This window comes from Callithrix jacchus, chromosome 22 (assembly GCF_049354715.1).
Source record: "Callithrix jacchus isolate 240 chromosome 22, calJac240_pri, whole genome shotgun sequence".
In the NCBI taxonomy this organism is placed as follows: Eukaryota; Metazoa; Chordata; class Mammalia; order Primates; family Cebidae; genus Callithrix; species Callithrix jacchus.
Window position 1 is genome coordinate 29408958 of NC_133523.1, and position 22395 is coordinate 29431352.

The 22395-nt window shown below is 37.4% G+C and overlaps 1 protein-coding gene across 2 annotated transcripts in view; it reads left to right on the forward strand.

The window, feature by feature from the left end:
• DPY19L3 (dpy-19 like C-mannosyltransferase 3) overlaps window positions 1–22395 on the forward strand; it is a 74740-nt gene that overhangs the window by 26092 nt on the left and 26253 nt on the right. For both annotated transcript variants that reach the window (XM_002761978.8, XM_008987673.5), the window contains exons 5-12: window positions 2018–2139; window positions 2761–2906; window positions 4822–4945; window positions 5489–5623; window positions 16793–16924; window positions 18593–18694; window positions 20225–20298; window positions 20476–20634. In XM_002761978.8, coding sequence (XP_002762024.1) covers window positions 2018–2139; window positions 2761–2906; window positions 4822–4945; window positions 5489–5623; window positions 16793–16924; window positions 18593–18694; window positions 20225–20298; window positions 20476–20634 — 994 coding nt within the window. The remainder of the gene's footprint in view (window positions 1–2017; window positions 2140–2760; window positions 2907–4821; window positions 4946–5488; window positions 5624–16792; window positions 16925–18592; window positions 18695–20224; window positions 20299–20475; window positions 20635–22395) is intronic.

Genomic DNA, 22395 nt, shown 5'->3' on the forward strand with positions numbered 1-22395 from the left:
AAAACAGTTCAGGCTGTCTTTGCTATTCTTCTCATTAGGATATAACTCACTGAGGGATGTACCGGCACATTCTTCTGTCTTCAGGTCATTTAAGGTTTCCTATACGTGACCAAGCCACCAACTAACTAGGTGTGTCGTATCTTGCTTTTCATTTTCAGGGTTTGTATTAGAAAAATTTTTAGTTAGTTTTTTTGTACTTATAAAAAAAAACCTGCATGGTTCCAAAGTCAAAACTACAAAACAGGGAGCATTCAGAGACATCTGCTTCCATCACTGACTCTTCACCCTGTTTCCCTCCTTACTCTTTAGGTAACCATTCTTATTAATTTTTGCTTTATTCTTCCACTCTTAATATATAGTTTTTAATTTTTGTGGGTTCATAGTAGGTATATATTTTTATGGTGTACATGAGATATTTTGATATAGGCATGCAATGTGTAATTGTCACATCTGGGTCAGCGGGGTACCTAATCCCATCATAAGGGCCCATAACTAACTCTCCCACATAGGAGTTGGAGAGTTATCCATCCCTAACACAGGAGTGTATGGTAGACTTTAGGTCTACCATAACATAATACCACAGACTGCGTGGCTTAAACAACAGAAATTCTCCCTTCTGGAGGCTAGAAGTCCAAGATCCCCATGCTGTTAGGATTGGTTTCTGTAGAGGCCTCTCCTCCTGCTTCTTGCTGTGTCCTCACACAGCCTTTCCTCTGTGCTAGTGCAGCCAGAGAGAGAGAGAGAGCACAAGAGCAAGCTCGTGTCTGTTCCTCGTCTTATAAGGACACCAGTCCTATCGGAATAAGACCCCACCATGTGACCTCTCTTACCCTTTATTGCCTCCTGTAGGCCCTGTCTCCAAGAGCAGTCATATAATGGGTTAGGGCTTCAACATATGACTTTGAGGGGGACACATTTCAGTCCATAGCACCTCCTATTGAGGGACATCTGGGTTGTTTTGGATCACTCTTTTGCTGGTACAAATGGTGCTGCAGGAATGACCTTGTGCCGATGTTATTTTGTATTTTTGCCAGCCTGTGTTTGAGATCGATTCCTAGACAACGGGCTTTCTGGATCAAAGGGTAAATTAATGTGATTTTGCTGGATATTGCAAAATTCCTCTCCATCAAGATGATACCAATTTGTATTCCCAACTGTAGTATAAAGGAGTCTACTTCCTTATAATCTCGCAGAGTGTGCTGTAAAACTTCTTGATTTTTGCCAAGGCAATAGGTGAGAAATAGCATCCCTCAGTGTAGTTTTAATTTGCACTTCGTTTAATAGGAGTGAGGTTGAGCATCTTCTGTGTAGAAGAACTGCGTGCATGTTTTCTTCTGTGAACTATCCATTCATGCTTTGGCTTAATTAGCTTGATTACAGTGACAGAGGACCTCTGTGGCCATGGATCTCTGTAACAGCAGGTCGAGTTCTCCTCATGATGTGTCTGCTGTGAAGCAGCTGCAGCTCTGCTCTGCCCTGCCCCGACACCCACACATTTCAGCCTATTCCCTATGTGGAACGTGCCAGTGTCATGCAGGGCAAGAGCAAGAGCTGGTAGAAACATGCTTTGTCTCCTAAAGCCTCTGCTCAGCTGGAGCTTACTTCCATTCACATGCCACTGGTCAGAGCACATGGCCAAAGCCATTCTGGGGGTTGGAGAAGGCCATGTATACTCTCCCAAAGGAGACACTACAGGTCACGTGGCAGGAGGGCAGGATGGAGAAATGTGAAATCCTCTTGCCCAAATTACAAGAGAAGGACTTTGTGGTGGTGGTGATATTTTCATTGCAGTTACAAAAGTTTCAATTTACCTATGTTTGTGTACATGTTTAAATGATGTCCATCTAATATGTGGTAAGCTCTCTGAGGGCAGGAGTATGGATTTTTTGCTTACTATCATATCCCCGGTGCCTACCGCAGTCTCTAGCACATACTAAACAATCTGTGGATAGTTTTGAATGATGAATCATTAGGAATGTAACTATTTTCTTCCTGACTTTTCACATGTCAATCTTAGGTTTTCATGGTCTAATATATGATAATAAAACTGAATCTATGAAGACAATTAACCTCCTTCAGCGAATGAATATTTACCAAGAGGTTTTTCTCAGTATTTTATATAGAGTTCTACCCATACAGGTATGTTACGTTTTGTGCATTGAATTGTTAATATCAGATGAAAGTCAAAGTCTGCCATTTTGAGCAGAAAGTTGTCACATATATCCTTCTGATCTTCAACTGGTTTAGTAGAAAATCAGCAGTACTATAATTTTCCCGTGTATATTGTGAACTTGGTATTTTATAAGATACTGCTTTTTATTTAAGTGAGATATAAGGTTTTTGTACATAGATACTTCCTAGCTAATAACGTATGTATGCAGTCTAGAAGCTGATAAATATTTTCATTTGGATATGTGTAATCACTCCTGATGGCTCTTGGAGATAAAAAAGTTTGTAAAGTCAGCAAATCACAATGACCCGTTCTCATTTGAATGAAGTACCATCAGGCAGTTAGGTATAAACTTTCTAGAGTAAAGAGTGAAGCCAGACCCCCTCACCGACTTCCTTCTCCTGTCTCTTCTTGGTGGTGGGAAGAACGACTGCCTGCACGCTCCTCTAATAGATGAAAGGGAGTGTGGACTTGCTGCTGGGAATTAGGGGCAAGCTCCTGTGTATTCTGTTCGTACTGTCATGTTTTAAGTGGCACTGAGGAGGGTTAGGGGTCACCTGACAAGCATGTTTTATTGTTCCTTTTTACAGAAATATTTAGAGCCGGTTTATTTTTATATTTACACCTTATTTGGGCTCCAGGCGATCTATGTCACAGCTCTCTACGTAACCAGCTGGCTCCTTAGTGGTACATGGCTGTCAGGACTGTTGGCAGCTTTCTGGTATGTCACAAATAGGTGAGTTGGAGTCAATGTGCTTCTCTTCTTTCCAAAATATGAGTAAAAATGAAGTCACTTCATTTCCAGCTCAGAGAAACTTCTGCCACATTTGTTTGGTTGGGAGCATTTTCTCTTTGGTTTACCTGGTGGTTTACTCAATTTTTCTTATTTAGTTAGGGATAAAGCACTACTTACATATAATGCCAGCTGAGGAACAGATCATTGAATTGCAAATAAAGAAAACCATCCATAATAATCCCAAACCTATTACCTGTTTGCTGTGTGATCAAGATTTCTCCAGCCAGATGTCACATCTCTTAAAGAGTTTTTTAAATTGACAAATAGTAATTGTACATATTCATGGAATACATAGTGATATTTCAATACATACAGAGTGTATACTGATCAGATCAAGGTAGTTAGCATATCAGTCATTATAAAGTTTTTGGGTTTTTTTTGCTCTTTTTTAAAGTCAATGAAGATTTTTTGAAATTTTATTTAGGGGTTGTTTTTTGTAGAGACAGGATCTCTCTATGTTGCCCAGGCTGGTCTTGAACTCCTGGTGTCAGGCAGTCCTCCCGGCTTCAGGCAGTCCTCCCAGCTTGACCTTCCAAGGTGCTAGGATTACAGGCATAAGCCACTATGCCTTACCTAAAAAGTTTTAATTAGATCCTCACTATCAACCTTAAAAGGGTTGTGTATGGCTCTCAATTAGTAGAGCATAAAGATACATAAACGCAAGGACATTTTTGCTTTAATTAATATCTATTATTAATTTATAAGCAGTAGAGCCTTATGAAGTTACATAAGAAAAAACATATTCAGGCTGGGCGCAGTCGCTCATTCCTGTAATCCCAGCACTTTGGGAGGCTGAGGCGGGTAGATCACCTGAGGTCAGGACTTTGAGACCAGCCTGGCCAACATGGTAAAACGCCATCTTTTTAAAAAAAGAAATATATATATGTATATAGTTATTCAAGATCATTGAATTATTGCCTGACCTACAGTGGCAACACCAGTATTCAATAGGAGTCAAAACTTCAGCATGAGTTCTCATGCAGGTTTTATTTTGTAATTCTAAGCAAATTACTTTTATAACAATCCTAGGGGGTGTTTACTGTGTGCGAAGCACTTTACAAGATGCTTTATATATATTCTTCTAAGAACCCTATAGATACTACTATTATCCCCATTTTAGAAATGATAAAATTGAGGTTTGAAAGGTTATGTTTTATATAGAGATATAGATATACAGGTATCTCTATATATCTTTCTTTTATGCAGAGATATATGTAGATATAAATACACTGTTTGATATATATAGAGATATCTATATCTCTTATATAGAAATAGATATAGATATAGACACATTGTTTGATATAGAGATACACACACGTGTCTGTATGTGTTGTATATGTGTATCATTTACTGAATGGCTAGTATGTTTGGGGATGGTTCTTGGTGCTGGGTGTTTGAAGATGAAAAATCTTATCTATGCTTGCCATCTTGGGGTTTATGTTCTAGAAAGGCAGGAAGTTTTTTTTAAAAATACTGCCAATGTCATATTTAAGACTTAAGTGTAAGAAACACCAAAGAAATACAGAGAGAGGGAAAATTGCTGCTTGACACTAACGAAGTTAGAGATAGATAAAAGTCAGGGTTTGGCGTGATACATTTGTGAGTTTAGGAGTCAAGCCAACCTGGGCTTGAACCCTGCGTGCTAAGGGCATACCCATGGACAGAGCATTTAAACACTCTCTATGCCAATTTTATGTTACACGAATGATGATGATGATCTGGACAATTATTGAGAACCAGTGGCCAGAATCTTAAGTATACTTGTCCTTAATGTAATATACTTTCACTGAGAAAGCCTTCAAGGAAGTTATTTTAAAAACTATCACTCTGGCCATTTGCGTTTTCTTTTGTGCAGAATAGATACCACAAGAGTTGAGTTCACCATCCCACTGAGGGAGAACTGGGCGCTGCCATTCTTTGCAATTCAGATAGCAGCAATTACGTATTTCCTGAGACCAAACTTACAGCCTCTTTCTAAAGTAAGTGTTTATAAAATTTCATATATTTCTAATCCCCCAATTTTATATGAGAAGCTTCAAAAAACTGTGAGGTGCTTAGTATCCCAATGCATGTGAATAGTTCTTATTCCACGACCAATTTTTAAACTTGAGTTAAATTAAGTTTTCTTTTCCTGAGCTTTTTCCTACTTTGCAAAGAAAATGTTTTCATTTTTGATGTTAAAAATGTACTCTACATAATCTACCCTTAAATAGTTGCAGCAAACCCACACACAATTTCTGCAAAACTGTCAGAATTTTTAAGCCCTTGCTCTTGAGATGTGATTTGGTGCATTATCGCCTCCATAATAGTGTGGAATACACACACCGTATGTGAATATTTATATGCAAAGTGTCACTTTATGATAGTTAGAGCTTAAATAACAAATGCAAGGGTTTTCAGAGCAACAGTTTATGGTTTTTCTGTTTGGTCTATAGTGATATTGGCTGCTCTTGAGAAAACTTGTCTGCAAGGTTTTTTATTACTAGAGACATGTAAATTATACAAAGGTTTTCTTTTTACAGAGGCTGACACTTCTTGCCATTTTCATATCAACTTTTCTCTTTAGTCTGACATGGCAATTTAATCAATTTATGATGCTGATGCAAGCATTAGTGCTGTTCACACTGGACTCCCTGGACATGCTGCCAGCAGTGAAGGTGAGCTTTGCTTGCTTTTCTCACTTAAGATTTTCACCATTTAGTGTTTTTATATCATAGAATGAGATGAAAATATGCAAGTACTTATGGATAAAATTGAAGCTGTTTCTTAGATCTGCTATAAATTTGCTGCGGTCAATTGAAACTGAGTCATTTATGAAGCCCAGTTTGACCATCTTAACTTTTATTCTGCTTATTTTAAGTTAAAAAAATGGAATGGATTTATTTTGGGGCATAAATGCCTAGGTCAATTGTTATTTATAGAGATGACTTAAATTTCAAGATATAGATAGCTCTTTTAAAATTTCTGTATATTGCCATTTTTTAAAAAGAACTCAATAGGTATATAACAGCTTTTCTGTAGTACTTTATAAAATTTTCATAGTAACATTTAACTAATATGGGATGTGAATCCCTTTTGACTGGCTAAAAGTCACATGTGAAATAAAGAAACCCATCTCTGTCTCCCACTGTCTGCTACTGTCATTCAATCACATTTTTTCATGTGTAAAAATACGATTTTATGTATTGTGTACAGTTTTAAAATGGCTTACAGTTACATTCTAAAGTAGCAGTAACTTAAATATTTTCCAAGAATAATAAAATACTTTCTCCAGATCTAAGGTAAGGCAGCAAAGTAGCCCAAAGATTTGTTTTATTTATTCCATATCAAAGGAGATGCAATAAGCTTCTATAACTGACTGAGTCTGAATTAAGAAACATGAAAGCCAGCCAACAAATACGCATTGCCTGTTGCTGAGACACTGTAGTAGGATGGGCACTACAGAAAATGCCAACATGAGTCATTCATTGTCGTAGCCACAGGTTCCCATTTAGCTTAGGAAACAAAGATACAACAAGAACAGGGAGACAAATGGTAGCTGCTAATTAGCCATACTGATATATCTAAAAGAAGAAAAGTTATTTTTAGGCAGAAAAGTGTTTACAGAAGTGAGAAGCTAGAACTGGACCACCTGGATCACCAATGAGGGTAGAATGTGGGTGGTATGTTGGGAGTGGAAGCAGAATAGGAAGGTATAATACGGCAAGAAGAGCAAGGAGATAGGGCAGAGTTTATATATGTATATAAAATGTTTAGTGTTTCTGCAGATGTGCCAGTGGCCACGCACACACTTCTGGTAACCCGAACACTCCTATAATCCTTCTTTAGTATCATTTCACAGTAAGTATCAAAAGCCTAAAAATGTGTTTGCCTTTTCACCAACATTTTTGCCCTTATAAATTTGTCCTAAGTAAATAATTTACCGTCTTCATTTTAGTTGTATCATAATAAGAAAAAGCTGGGAGGAAGAGATAAAAAGAAATAAAAGAAAAAACTGGAAATGACTTGTCAACAGCAATAGGATATGCTTAAATAAATTATGGCATATCTATATAATCAAATAGTATATAACCATTAGTTCCTCCCATATTTTTTGAAAAAGCAAAACATAGAGAAAACGAGTAAAAGTTTTCGAAAAATACACAGTAAAGTATTAACAGTCAGCTACATGGTGGATGTTCTATATATTCTTTTTGTTCTTTAGATCTTTTGATTTTTTCTGATAATGAACAAGCATCTCTCTGGTTTTTTTGTTTTGTTTTGTTTTTTGAGATGGAGTCTCACTGTCTCCCAGGCTGGAGTGCAGTGGCACAATCTTGGCTCACTGCAACCTCCACCTCCTGAGCTTAAGCGATTCTTCTGTCTCAGCCTCCCAAGTAGCTGGGAATACAGGTACGCACCACCACACCCAGCTAATATTTTCATTTTTATTAGAGATGGGATTTTGCCATGATGCTCAGGCTGGTCTTGAACTCCTAACCTCAAGTGATCCACCTGCTTTGGCCTCCCAAAGTGCTGGGATTATAGGCGTGAGCCACTGTGCCCATCTGAACATGTATGTCTTTTAAAATTAAAGGTACTGTTTTGGCTCACATATACAACATGTTAAAATATTAGAGCTAATTTATTTTATATTTAGTTCTAAACTTTGTTCAACTTTTACTTTTGAAACTATGTTGATATGAAAAGTAGTTTTAAGTACCCGACTTTAAGGAGGATTATTATTACAATGAAAGAATCTTTAGTTATAAAACTTAATTGCTATCAGCTCTGAGAATAACTGGCTTTTTCTTCTTAGGCAAGTGATTTAACTTTGTTTCTTCATAAATTAGAATCACTTCTCTCTAACCATGTTCAGTTGCAAAGAGTTGGAATAATTGATATAGAAAAAGGTAATACAAATTCAGAGCTCAGTGTGGTGATAAGAAGCAGTATCTTCTTCAGTACGTGTTGTCATCTTTTCATGAATGATGAAACTCTTACCAGCAAAAGCTCAAATTTGCAGTCAGAAATGTAAACAGAGTAAAACAGAACAGCAAACATATTATGAAGTGTATACTTTTGCTTAATTAAAGGTTAAAATATGGAGGTTAATAAAGTTTTCTTAATCTGTTGTGGAAACAAAAAGACACATTCATGATAAATACCTAAGAGATTATTTTAAGTTAAGATTATTTTAACCCTATATGGTTCCAGACAAGAGGGAGTAGATACATTTCTCTCTATTCCTCCCCAAAGTACATTTAAAAACCCTAGACCATGTGTGTGTGTGTGTGTGTGTGTGTGTGTGTGTGTGTGTGTTAGTATCACAAACTTAAGAGGAGTTTGAGAGGTAGAAAGAAAAAATCAGACTACCCAGAGACCTTGAGACCAGAGGGAAAATAGGGCAGCAAGTTTCTTGGGTTTTCTTTTTGCCCCACATATCCTTGATTGGGTGCTGTAGAAGGCAGAAACCTGGAAATACCAATGGACTCAATCAAACAAAAAGCCTCCTCCCTCCAGCAAAAGGACCAGAAGAGAGGAAGCCTAACAAAACAGAAAACCTTCAGATATTAAGTGCCTTGTTTTGGCCAAATGCTACAGCAAAAACCATAGCCCCACTCCCACCTCCATCAGTAAAGTTCAGTGGGGAGCCTAGACTCCTGCCCTCACCTAGCTGTCACTAGGCATGCCTCGCTTCCTGCCAGAGCTATGTCAGAGAAGTCTAGTAGGGAACCAGAACTTTCATCATCTCCCAGAGACATCCACGAAGACCACATGGGAAATGTGGACTTCAACCCTCATTCAGTGGTAATGAGACATCCTGTCCCCTCTCTGTCAGGATGGTGTCAAAGGAAGCAAACAGGGAAGTTGAGACTCTAACCACCACCCAAATGTAATAAACCTTTCTCTACCTACTGCTCTACCTTATGCTGTCAGTGGAAGCCATGTAAGGAGCAGTGGTGATACACTTCTATCTCTCCCAGCCAGGATGTATTAGCAGGGACCTATACAGAGCCTGAACTTTCACCTTCACCCAGCAGTAAGGAAGTATACCTTCCCCTGACCCCCAGATGTCAATGGAGGTGAAGTGGGCACCTTGGACGTCCATTTCCATCTGGAAGTAATGAAGCAGCACACTTCTTTCCCCATTAGCATAGTGTTGGCATAGTTTGAATGTTTTTGTGGTCCCCTGCCAAATTTATATATTGAAACCCAAACCCCCAAGGTGATTGTATTAGGAGATAGGGCCTTTTAGGAGGTGATTAGTGCCATTCTAAAATAGGGACAAGGGAGTTGTTTCATTCCTTTCACCATGTAAGAAGAACCTAGCAAGAAAGTGCCGTCAGTGAACCAGGAAACAAGCCCTCACCAGACACTGAATCTGCCAGCTCCTTGATCTTGGACTTTAAAATCTAGAACTATGAGAAACAACTTTTTTGTTGTTTATAAGCTATCCAGATTACAATATTTTGTTAGATAGCAACCTAAATGGACCAAGACATATGGTGTCACAGAAGCCCTGCTAACATGGCAGATTTAAGTAAGATCCAGGGTCCCATAATGTTATAGAATATAGTTAAAAATCACTTCTTAAGCCAAGCGCAGTGGCTCATGCCTGTAATTCCAGCACTTTGGGAGGCAGAGACAGATCATTTGAGGTCAGTTCGAGATCAGCCTGGGCAACATGGTGAAACGCCATCTCTACTAAAAATACAAAAATTAACTGGGTGTGGCAGCATGTGCCTGTAATTCTAGCTACTCTGGAGGCTGAGGCAGGAGAATAGCTTGAGCCTAGGAGGTAGAGGTTGTAGTGAGCTGAGATCGGGCCACTGCATTCCAGCGTGGGCGACAGAGCAAGACACCATCTCAAAAAAAAAAAAAATCACTTTTTATTTTAAGAATCAGGAAAATCTCTCTTGAGTGAAAAGAGACAATCAATAGATGCTAACACCGAGATAGACAGAGATTGGAATTATCTGACAAAGAATTTAAGGTATCCATCATAAAAAGGCTTCATTGAGTAATTACAAATGCACTTGAAACAAATGAAAATAAGCAAAGAAGTAGAAGATATAAAGAAGAATCTAATAATCGTTTCTAGAAAATCCACGCAGCCACAGCAGAATACTCATTCTTTTCAAGCATTCACAGAATACTTACCAACATAGACTATATCCCAGGCCACAAAACAATAAATATAAAATTATGGAGAACATAATCTCTGTCTATAATGGATTCAAATAAGAAATCAATACAGAAAAGTAACAGGAAATGTTTCAATACTTGGGAATTAAACTCACTATAACATCTATAGTATTAATAGCCAGAATAAACACTTTAAAAATTTATAAAAATATACACTGAAAAACAAAGAGTCAAAGAGGAACCCTTTGAGAACATTGAACTCAATGAAAATGAAAATGAAGCATATCCAAATTTGTGGGATGCATCCAAAGCAGTGCTAAGAGGAAAATATGTAGCACTAAAATGCTTACATTAGAAAAGACAAAAAGTCTGAAGTCAGTCATCCAAGGTCTCACCTTAAAATGCAAAAGTGGAACAAAATAAATTCAAGCCAGGAGAAGAAAATAATAAAGAACAGAAATCAATGATATTGAAAACATGAATAGTAGAATCAATTAAAAAGAGCTAGCTCAGTCAGGCATGGTAGCTCACACCTGTAATCCCAGCACTTTGGAAGGCCGAGGCAGGTGAATCACCTGAGGTCAGGAGTTGAAAACCAGCCTGACCAACATGTTGAAACCCCATCTCTACTAAAAATATAAAAATTAGCCGAGCATGGTAGTGGTAGGTACGTATATCCCAGCAACTTGGGAGGCTGAGAAGAAGAATCGCTTGAACTCAGTAGGTGAAGGTTGCGGTGAGCAGAGACCATGTCATTGCACTCTAGCCTGAGCAATGACAGTGAAACTCCATCTCAAAAATAAATAAATAAATAAATAGAGCTAGCTCTTTGAAAGATTAGTAAAATTGCAAACCTCCTCTATAATTGGCTTAGAACATTAAAAACTTTTCAATCTTAACAGACTGATTAAAAAGTTCTGAGTCTCAGCAAGAGTGTGTGTGTGGGGGGTGGGTGTTGATAAATTACTTAATGGATACAATTCACATTACTTGAGTGATAGATACATGAAAAGCCCAGACTTCACCACTATATGTTGTATACATGTAACAAAACTGTACTTGTACCCCTTAAATTTATAAAAGTAAAACAAAGTCTGAGTCTCTGTGGCACTATTTAGGTGGTAGCATAGTGGTTAAGAACATAGACTCTACAATTAGGCTGCCTAGGTTTGAATGAGTCATATATGGGTCATGTGGAACAATGCTTGGTATTTTATTAATGTTAAACAGATTTTTTTTTTTTTTTGAGACAGAGTTTCGCTCTTGTTACCCAGGCTGGAGTGCAGTGGCACAATCTCGGCTCACCGCAACCTCTGCCTCCTGGGTTCAGGCAATTCTCCTGCCTCAGCCTCTTGAGTAGCTGGGATTACAGGCACACGCCACCATGCCCAGCTAATTTTTTTTTTCTTTTTTGTATTTTTAGTAGAGACAGGGTTTCACCATGTTGACCGGAATGGTCTCGATCTCTTGACCTCGTGATCCACCTGCCTTGGCCTCCCAAAGTGCTGGGATTACAGGCGTGAGCCACCGCCGCCGGCCAACAGATTTTTTTTTTTTTTTTTTTTTTTTTTTTGAGACAAAGTCTCACTCTGTCATCCAGGCTGGAGTGCAGTGGCACAATCCTGACTCACTGCAACCTCCGCCTCCCAGGTTCAGGCAATTCTCCTGCCTCAGTCTCCTGAGTAGTTGGGATTACAGGTGTGCACCACCACGCCCAGCTAACTTTTGTATTTTTAGTAGAGATGGGGTTTCACCATGTTGGTCAGGCTCGTCTCAAACTCCTGACCTCGTGATCCGCCCACCTCGGCCTCCCAAAGTGCTGGGATTACAGTTGTAAGCCACTGCGCCCAGCCGTTAAACAGATATTAACTGTGGTTATTATGAATGGTAATGAGGAGAATGAACATGATCCATTGAAGACAACTGCAGTTATTCTACACAGAAAGGATGTACAGTTGACCCTAGAACAAAACAGGGTCTACGGGTACTGACCCTCCTCCCAGCAGTTGAAAATCTGGGCACAATTTTTACTTCCCAAAAACTTAACCACTAGAAGCCTTACCAATAACATAGTTGATTAACACACATTTTGTATGTGATATGTTATATACTATATTCTTACAATAAAGTAAGCTAGAGAAAAAGGAAATGTTAAGAAACCAAAAGGAAGAGAAAATATATTTACTGTTTAATAAGTGGAAGTGGATCATCACAAAGGTCTTCATATTTATTGTCTTCCCGTTGCTTAGGCCACGGAGGAGGCACAGGAGGGTTGGTCTTGCTGTCTCGTGAGTGGCAGAGGCAGAAGAAAATCTATGTATGATTGGACTTGCGTTTTTCAGGGGTCAACTATATTCTTGCGGCCTTGTTTCTATACTGTACTGTACTAATAGAAGTGGGAAAGAATATCCAGTATGCCACTAATAATCATAATCCAGGACTTCCTAATGTACAGTACTGCTGAATTTTACATTTTTGGCTGTCATCAGCAATGTTTCTTTTGAATATATAGAAAACTATACAATTTTGTTGTTATACAAACTGCCCCTTTTTCTAGAAATATGCTCACTTGATATAAAAAGAACTGTAAATATAAAAACACCCACAAATAAAGGAAAACAGAAAGATCTTTTTTTAAAAAAAAGCATTTGTAAATGAGTTAATATCCTTAAAGAGTTCCTGCAGATCCATAAGAAAACCATTTATAAACCAATGAGAAAAGGGAACAGACGAACACTTCCTAGAAAGATGAGCATCAAAAAGAGTCAAATGCATAGGTGTAAATTTAACATGAAGTGCCAACTTGTGCTTTACGAAACACCAGAAAGCATTGTTGAAAGTTTTAAATGACTAGATTGCAAAGATAATGCATGGTCTTGGATTGGAAGACTTACTATGGTTAAGATGGCAGTGCTCCCCAAATTGATCTACAGATTTAACACATTCCCTCTTAGAATCCCAGGAGAAGTTTTTGCAGAAATTGACAAGCTGATCCTGAAATTCATATGGAAACTCAGGGGACCCAGAATAGCTGAAACAATCTTGAAAACGGAGAGTAAAATTGGAAGACTCACACTTTCCAATTTCAAAACGTACTACAACACTGTAGTAATCAGGACAGTGTGATACTGGCAGAAGGATTAACATAAACCCATGGAACAGAATTGAGAGAGAGGAATAAACCCTCACAAGAAATGGTAATTGATTTTCAACAAGGATGTGAAGATAATTAAACAGAGAATGAATGGTCTTTTCAACAAATGGTGCAGGAATAACTGATATTGGCATGCAAAAGAATGAAGTTGAGCCCCTTCCCCTCGGTACACACTAATTAACTCAAAGTGAATCACAGACCTAAGTATAAGAGCTAAAACTAAAACTTGCAGAAGAAAACATAGTAATTCTTCATGACCTTGGAGTAGCACAAACCTTCTTAGATACAACACCAAAAATACAAGTGACTTTTTTTAAAAAGTAGATTAATTGGACTTCATCAAAATTAAAACTATTGTTCTCAGAGGTGTACTGCTAAGAAATTAAAAAGACAACCCATGGAACGAGAGAGAATATTTGCAATCATATATCTGATCAGTAACTTCCAGAGTATGTGAAGAACTCATAACTCTTTCAATGATAAAATAGCAAAGGATTTGGGTAGATATTTCTCCAAGTAAGATACATAAATGTCCAATAAACACATGAAAAGTTGCTCAGTATCATTAGCTATTAGAGAAATGCAAATCAAAACCACAAGCAGATACCACTTTACACCCACTTGATGGCTAAAATTAAAAAACAGAGACAAATGTCACGGATGTGGAGAAATTAGAACTCTCTTACATGGCTGATGATGGATTGTAAAATGGTATACACTTTGAAAAAAAACATTTCCTCAGCATTTCCTGATTTTAAATAAAAGGGTTACCTTATGATTTAGCAGTCCCACTCCTAGATACATAACTAAGAAAAATGAAAACATGTATCTATGCAAAAATGTCTGTATATGAATGTTCATAGCTACAAAGTGGAAACCACCCAAATGACCATATACCTTCCATAAACAATGTAGTCTGTCCGTACAGTAAATAGTATTCAACAATAAAAAAGAATGTTGCTACATGCTGCAACATGGATGAAACTTGAGAACACCGTGCTAAGTAAGAAAAGATAGCCAAAAAAGACTGCAGTTTATTCCACTTCTGTGAAATGTCCAGCATATGCGCATCTGTAGAGAACAGTACGGTAGTGGTTGCTGGAGCTGGGGGTAGGGGATGAGAGATTGTGATGGCTAATGCATATGGGTTTCTTCTGAAGTTATGAGAAGAGAATGTCACAAAATGATACTGAGGTGATAGTTGCACAACTCTGAATAAACCAAAAATCATGAAGTGTACATTTTAAATGGGTGAATTGAATGGCATATGAATTATATCAACTAATAAAACTGCTAAGAAGGAAAAACTCTTCCTTCTCTAACCAGTAATTGTACTCAGGAATCTTTCCCTAAGGAAATATATTTATTCCTCCATTACTCCAATACTTATTAAGTGCCACTCATCTAGTGGGTATTGTTTAAGGTGCTGGGGATACAGCAGTGAACAAAATACATAACTAGAAGAGAATTAGATCAGAAATTCTGAGAATCAGATCTGAAAAAAACTTTTTAAAGGGATGTTCACAAGCCAGAAACACCTAAATGGTCCAGTGGCAAACAAATTATGGCATACGGTGATATGTTACATAACCATTTAAAGTGTAATTTCACAGAATAGTCACTGATGTGAGAAAAGGATACGGTAGGATGTGAAGAATGTAAAATCCTGTATATGAAATACTATATACTGCTGTGAAATCAATATTATTTCTTTAGGTAATGGTGCTGGGTTTTGACTCAAGAGCCCACCTATCGATTGCTATTTCTTTTTTGTGTTTTTTTCTGAAGTGTCTAACTCTCATAGAGTAAGATACATTACCTTTATGATCCTAAAGATCATCAGCATCCATTTCCCTGAGTTCCCATTGACACTAAGCAAAAGCACTGAACTGCTGCAGGCCTCACTTTTCAATGCTTCTATCAATAGGTTTGTTTCCCTTGAGGTTAAGAGAACAAAACCGTAGGGAAAATCGGGTTTGCTGCTGAATAAAACTGGTATTTTTCACATGCCAGGATGAATATGGCATTGTCTAATTTGAAAAAGAAGAAAACTAACAGACTAAGTGTCTGCTCTTTATTAGGGACTGCCTTTTGTGTGTGTGTGTGTGTGTGTGTGTGTGTGTGTGTGTGTGTGTGGCGTGTTTTGTATATTCAAGTTAGTTGTGTTTTGCTTCTTTCAGTATCAACCTGCCAACAGTTTTCATTACATCCAGATTTATCTGTAGTGCTTATGATGTGCCAAGCATTTCCTCCCCACCCACCCACCCACCCTTTTTTTTTTTTTGGAGACCAGGTCTTGTTCTGGTGTGCCCAGGCTGGAGTGCAGTGGAACGATCATAGCTTACTGCAGCCTCGACCTCCTGGACACAAATGATTCTCCCGCTTCAGCCTCCTGAGTAGCTGGGACTACAGACTTGCACTACCACACCTGGCTAGTTTTTTATTTTTGTAAAGACAGGATCTTGCTATGTTGCCGAGGCTGGTCTTGAACTCCCAGGCTCAAGTGAACCTCCTATCTCAGCTTCCCAAGGTGTTAGGATTACAGTCATTACCCACTGTGCTTGGCTACTACGCACCATACATTACCACATCTGGTTCAACTCTGTGAGGAAGGTGTCATTATCTCTTGTTCACAGATGAATAATTTAGGTCACATAGCTGGTTTGCACCAGAATCGGAACTGCAGTACAAGTGCTGTTGGTGCCAGAGCTGATGTCATTGCCCACTGTACTGTGCTGCCTGCTATGAAGCTATGAAGTCAGAGATGACAAGGTTGTGTAGCAGGAGGGGTTTGCAGTCTAATCAGGGCATCTGGGTACACACTCATACAAAGCAAGGAATGAATGAGTCCTAAAGTATAGATTGTAGAAAACTAGGAAATAACAGAACACAGTACAGTACTTATTGTTGGCCATAAATAGTAACTGAAATAGTTGAAAAGTGACGATTACAAATGGCCCTTGCCAATTCCCAGAAATAAATACATTTATGCTGTTGTTTATTTCCTCTACTTTATGTTATCCCTGTTTACCTCCCTTTTAAAAGATTCGTTATTAAAGTAAATAAACAGTTGGTATGATATGATTTAGGTTCCTTTTTTAGATCATGTTTTTTGTTTTTTTGAGATACACTCTGTCACCCAGGCTGGAGTGCAAGTGGTACAATCTCAGCTCACTGCAACCTTCACCTCCTGGGTTCAAGCAGTTCTCCTGTCTCGGCCTCTTGAGTAGCCAAGATCACAGGCGCACCACTACACCCGCTAATTTTTTTTTTTTTTTTTTTTTGTATTTTTAGTATAGATAGGGCTTCACCACGTTGGCCAGGCTGGTCTCGAACTCTTGACCTCAGATTATCTGCCAGCCTCGGCCTCCCAGATTGCTGGGATTACAGGCATGAGCCACCGCACCGGCCTAGATGTGTTTTTTGAAGCTAGTGTTTCTGCATTATTTGTAAGCTGAGGTGTATCCAACTCATGACCAACATCTTGAAATGTGGTAGTCTCTTGGTAAAATCTTTCTACTGATCTAGTCTTTGGTTCTTTCAGGCAACGTGGCTGTATGGAATACAGATAACAAGTTTACTCCTGGTCTGCATTCTTCAGTTTTTTAATTCCATGATTCTTGGATCACTGCTCATCAGTTTTAACCTTTCAGTATTAATTGCAAGAAAACTTCAGGTAGGACTTCTTTTTTGTCCTTTGTCAAAGTAAACTTTTAAAAAAAAATTTCGTGGCTCATTGAACCTTATTTCATAGAGCATACGGAGGGAAATGATTTACAACACAATTCCCACTAAAAAGCACAAGTGGTGTTGTGTGCTTTTTCACATACATGTGGTAACATTTCTGTTTCAGGCTTTGTGAGGTCATCCTTCTGTTTTGACAGTTATTTCTTAAAGAATTGGAATGTTACCTTCAATGTGGGGATCAGCCAGTGAAGCTTGGTTGAATTATTTAAAATTTAAGTCAAAGAGAAAAGTTTTTAACTTTCATGTATATGAACTCAGGAATGAGAAAAGTCTCTGCTTCTGGTGGGAGTGTGTTCATCACAGCCCTTCACGTTGGTGGTCACCTTGTTATTCTTTGACATAGTAAAACTGCTCTTTTCCCCATCCTTCCATACTATATTAACTCTGTTTTGAGAATTTTGAGACTCCAAACAAATAACTTCAGAAATAATGGGACATTTCCTAGGGTATTTTAAAATCATGTTTAAAAACAACGACTTGCTTTTTTGGCTTTATTGGTATAATTACATTTCTTAATGTTTACATAAAATATGAGTCATTTATTTTTACTTAAAATTTTAACATCCTATTTTCTTTCACATATGCTGGAAACATTTCTGTGTCAAGAAGCCATTTTGTTTACCACTTTGAGAAGACTAAATCATTCTTCTTATTAGTCTTTTGAGTGAGAATTGTTATAGACAAGGTATAATCTTTTTTTTTTTTTTTTTTTTTTTGAGATGGAGTCTAGCTCTGTCACCCAGCCTGGAGTGCAGTGGCACAATCTCAGCTCACTGCAACCTCCGTCTCCCGGGTTCAAGCAATTGTCCTCCCTCGGCCTCCTGAGTAGCTGGGATTACAGGCACCCGCCACCACGCCCAGCTAATTTTTGTATTTTTAGTAGAAACGGGGTTTCACTGTATTGGCCAGGCTGGTCTCAAACTCCTGACCTCGCGATCCGCCCCCATCAGCCTCCCAAAATACTGGGATTACAAGTGTGAGCCACTACACCTGGCCATAAATATTTTTTTAGAGCCAGGCTTTTAGTCGACTATCAAAAGCAGCAGTTCACAGTCATCCTTTTAACCTTAAATGTAAATAAACATTACTCTTATTTGGACTGTTTAGATATTATGTTTAACAATGTATAAAATTATCTGAAGGTTATAAGAAAACTATTATATGTCAGAGGGCACAATGTACTTCTTTTTATACCCATAGGTCTTTTATGTAATTGACTTGTAACTATATCTGTGAGGTAAGAATTAATGGATAAAAGATATAACAGTTTGTTTAGTCAGCATATCCTGAGTACCTTCCAAATGGCAGACCCCAATCCTCCAGTTGCTAAGGTCTTAAAAATAATTAGGAAAAAAAAGACTAGGACACAATTTTCTCATCTTATGAAGCTTATTATTAAGAGATTCATTTACTACTCGAAAATCACAAATGTTAAGATAGTGTACCATCATGAAACAGGAGGCTGTATTTTCCACATATATTTTCCCTTTATGTTGTATTAGCCAGTGTTTTTAAATCCTTAAGTAAGCTCATCTTCACTGTTTATTAAGTTATATTAAAACTTAAGAATTAAAACATTACCTCTTTTAATTTCTAGAAAAATCTGAAAACTGGAAGCTTCCTTAATAGGCTTGGGAAACTTTTGTTACATTTATTCATGGTTTTATGTTTGACACTTTTTCTCAACAACATAATTAAGGTAAGTTTTGAAAATGACCTATTTAATATATTTTTTAATTAACTTAATGGCATTAGAGATAATTTTTGAAATTTTCTTTTTCTTTTTTAATAAATACTTTTTTTAGAGACAGGGTCTTGCTTTTTCCCAGGCTAGCACTGAATACCTGGTCTCAAATGTCCCTCCCACCTTAGCCTCCCAAGTTGCTGGGACTACAGGTGTGCACCACCATACCTGCCTTCTTTGAAAATATCAATTTTAAATGCCTTCTTGCTTTATAAAGTATTAGCATGTCTAAAGAGTTATTAGTTTTGCTTCAAACAGACTCACCTTTAACTCTGTCTTAGTAACAAGGATTATTTTGATTTTAGTCAAAAATTTCTATGTATTCTTCAACATGTTCCCCCTTGAACTTACTCACCTTTTGTTATGAAACTTTAAAGAGCGTAACTTAAAAAGCATTAAACAAACAAATATTTCTCTAAATTTAAAAATTTTATTTTTAGTACCGTAGTATACACATAGTTTTCTATACTGTGGTAATAAAACAAAACAAAAAAGACATGATTTTTATTGAGTTCAGTTAGTAAGTAAACTGGCCTTACTATCCACTTTCTGCTGGAAAGAAGAGTTGAGTTCATTTTTCCCAACATTTAATTGACTTTAACAGCCCTAACAGAGCAACTCATTTACTATCATGGGCATCCATTGGTTTTATGTCCAGTAGGTGCTTTGCTAAGATTTTTACATTGCCCCAGGGGCTCTGCTTAGTTTAACATGCATTTTAAATGTTTTTATTGGCTTTTTAATTTTTTTTCAGGGTAGGCTTTATTAAAGGTATAGTTCTTGGACCTTGATATTCCATTTGTTTTTATGCTAGAGCGAAACTACATTGATTTCTTCAGATAATTTTGCCTGTCCTAGAAGGTTGGTCACAGGAAGCCTGATAGAATTTCTTTACCATTTATATTATTATATATGGATTTTTTTAAGCCACAAATTTAAAATAGAATTATATGAATTAAAATTGTAATCACTAATGATGAACACTCATATTTGTCTGTCCACCCCTTAAGGGTTACAACTGTCTTGAATTGTCTTTGAGTGAATAGTCTTGGATCGACTGTAATCACAGATCAAAACCTCAAAGCCAGACAGGCCTTGTGGGTGGTGTATCTATTTGAGGTTTCAGATCATCGTCTTGTCAGTTTTCTGGTCTGAAAACTTGTGCTCACTATGCCTAAGCCTTCTCCCTCTCCCTGAAACCAAAAAATCTCATCTTTTACCTATTTTGCATATTTAACTTATGTATAAGATTTTTTTTTGAATAAAGGATTATGCTAAAAAGGGGGTGGGGATTGGAAGGAGTTTGGAAGTCCCTACTTTGGAATTCCTCAGTTCTAAGAACTACTGTGAACATATTTACTGATTTTATACACCCACATGCTCCTATGAAATTGGACACTGAATATATAAAAATTCAGTGGGAAATTATCAGGAAACCATGCCTAAAGGACTAATAGCAACTTTTGTTTTCTCTTTCCCCAATAGAAAATTCTTAACCTGAAGTCAGATGAACACATATTTAAATTTCTGAAGGCAAAATTTGGGCTTGGAGCAACAAGGTATAACTGAATTGGAAATCTGTGTTTGTTATTTTCTATTGAATCAGCAGGGACTTTAAAATTTAAGTTGTCTTTGTGCCTTCAACTATTAATTGCAGACTTCTTTTGAGGAAAGATGTACTGTTGTTTCCTTGTCTTGTATTGAATTTAATACTTTACTTTCCATTTGTTCCCAAGGGATTTTGATGCAAATCTCTATCTGTGTGAAGAAGCTTTTGGCCTCCTGCCTTTTAATACATTTGGAAGGCTTTCAGATACTCTGCTTTTTTATGCTTACATATTCGTTCTGTTTATCACAGTGATAGTAGCATTCGTTGTTGCCTTTCATAATCTCAGGTAAGGTGTATTTCAGGTATCGTATATTTCAGAAATCTAATGTTCTCCTTTAATGCACTTGTTTCATGTTGGAGAAAAATTGCAGAGTTGAAAATCAGAATAGCAGACACAGAACAGAGTAACAGTATTCATCTTAAAGGGGGAACATACCTCATTTAGAATGGACTCTACTCCCAGTAGCTAAGAGACAACAGAGTCATGATCAGATTGCACCCAGTTTGGGCTTCAGTCTTGGCCTGCACACTTGGGAACAAAGTGATCCTTGAGCCAGTTACACAACCTTTCCATATATCCATTTCCTTATCTATAGAATGGGAAGACTAAAAGTACTTACTCTACAGGGTTTTGTGAGAAATAAGTGAGAACTTAAAAGAGTGTCTGGTGCCTAGACTTTGGCAGGTATAAGCTGTCGTGAACTGGTTTCATTATCACTGTTGACTTATAAGCCTCTGTTGTGTTTCCATCATCAGCATCCTATGTTTTTCTGCCTTTCTCCTCTAGCTGCCTTTTTTATTATTCTTGAAACATGAGAGTTAATTATTGTTATTTGTTTTCTTCCATCTTTCTTCAGGGTTCGTAATGTTGGAGTGGACCATAATTATTAGTATCTACTGAAAGTTTTCAGTAATAACTACCAGTTTTAAAAAGTTTTTTAAACTTAGCATGTCTATTAATCTACTGGAAGAAAAAAATCAGGAGTGTAAAGCCTTTTTAAAAACTTGTAAGAATATCTACCCATCAAGCTGCTGGGGGATTTCGTATTGACTATTCTTGTTAAACTGAAAGAAAATTAAGTGTAAGAAGCTGAAGCTACTGTCATTTGTGAAAAGTTAATGAAGCTCACAAGGAAGCCCTTTTTCTGTATAGTTACCTTGCCAATTAAGGTGCTGGTGAACTGTGTTTCACAGCCATGAGAGGGCTGTCATTAAAATGAGTCCAGAGCAGTTGAGAGGTTTTTATGATTATTAAGAATGAAGCAACATTGAACCATGAAAATATTTCATTGACCATAAACTATTTTACTATCTTTCAGAAGTGTTCTTTTTTATACCTAACCCAAGATAAATTTAGCCCTGTGAAAATAGATGGAAATTATTCTGGACAGTATGATTTAATATTATTTGAGACACACCAAGCATCGACAGGACTCTAGACTGCATATAAAGCAGGAAGTTCAGTGGGCCTGCAGTATCTTTATGAAAATGTCTGCCATGCTCTGTGTGAATCTGTGAGCCATCTCTGGAGGCTGATTTGGTATATGATCATAGATAAAAGATTTTAGAGCATCTTCATCTACCAGATAGGGATGTTAGGACTTTATTAGAGGAAAAGCACTACATAAAAGTAATTAAAGAATCATAGTACAGTCATGTGTCACTTAACATGGGGGATATCTTCTGAGAAATGCATATTAAGCAATTTTATCATTGTGCGAATATCATAGAGTATACTTAGACAAACATAGATAGTATGGCCTACCACACACCTAGGCTATGTGGTAAAACTTATTGCTAGCCTCCAAACCTGGACACCAAGTTACTATGTTGAGCACTATAGGCAATTGTAACACAATGGTAAGTATTTGTGTATCTAAATATATCTAAACATAGAATAGGTATAGTAAAAATTTAAAGGCCAGGTGTGGAGGCTCACACCCGTAATCCCAGTGCTTTGGGAGGCTAAGGAGGAGGATTGCTTGAGGCCAGGAGTTTCAGACCAGCCCAGGCAATATAGCAAGACCCCATCTCTACAAAAAAAAAA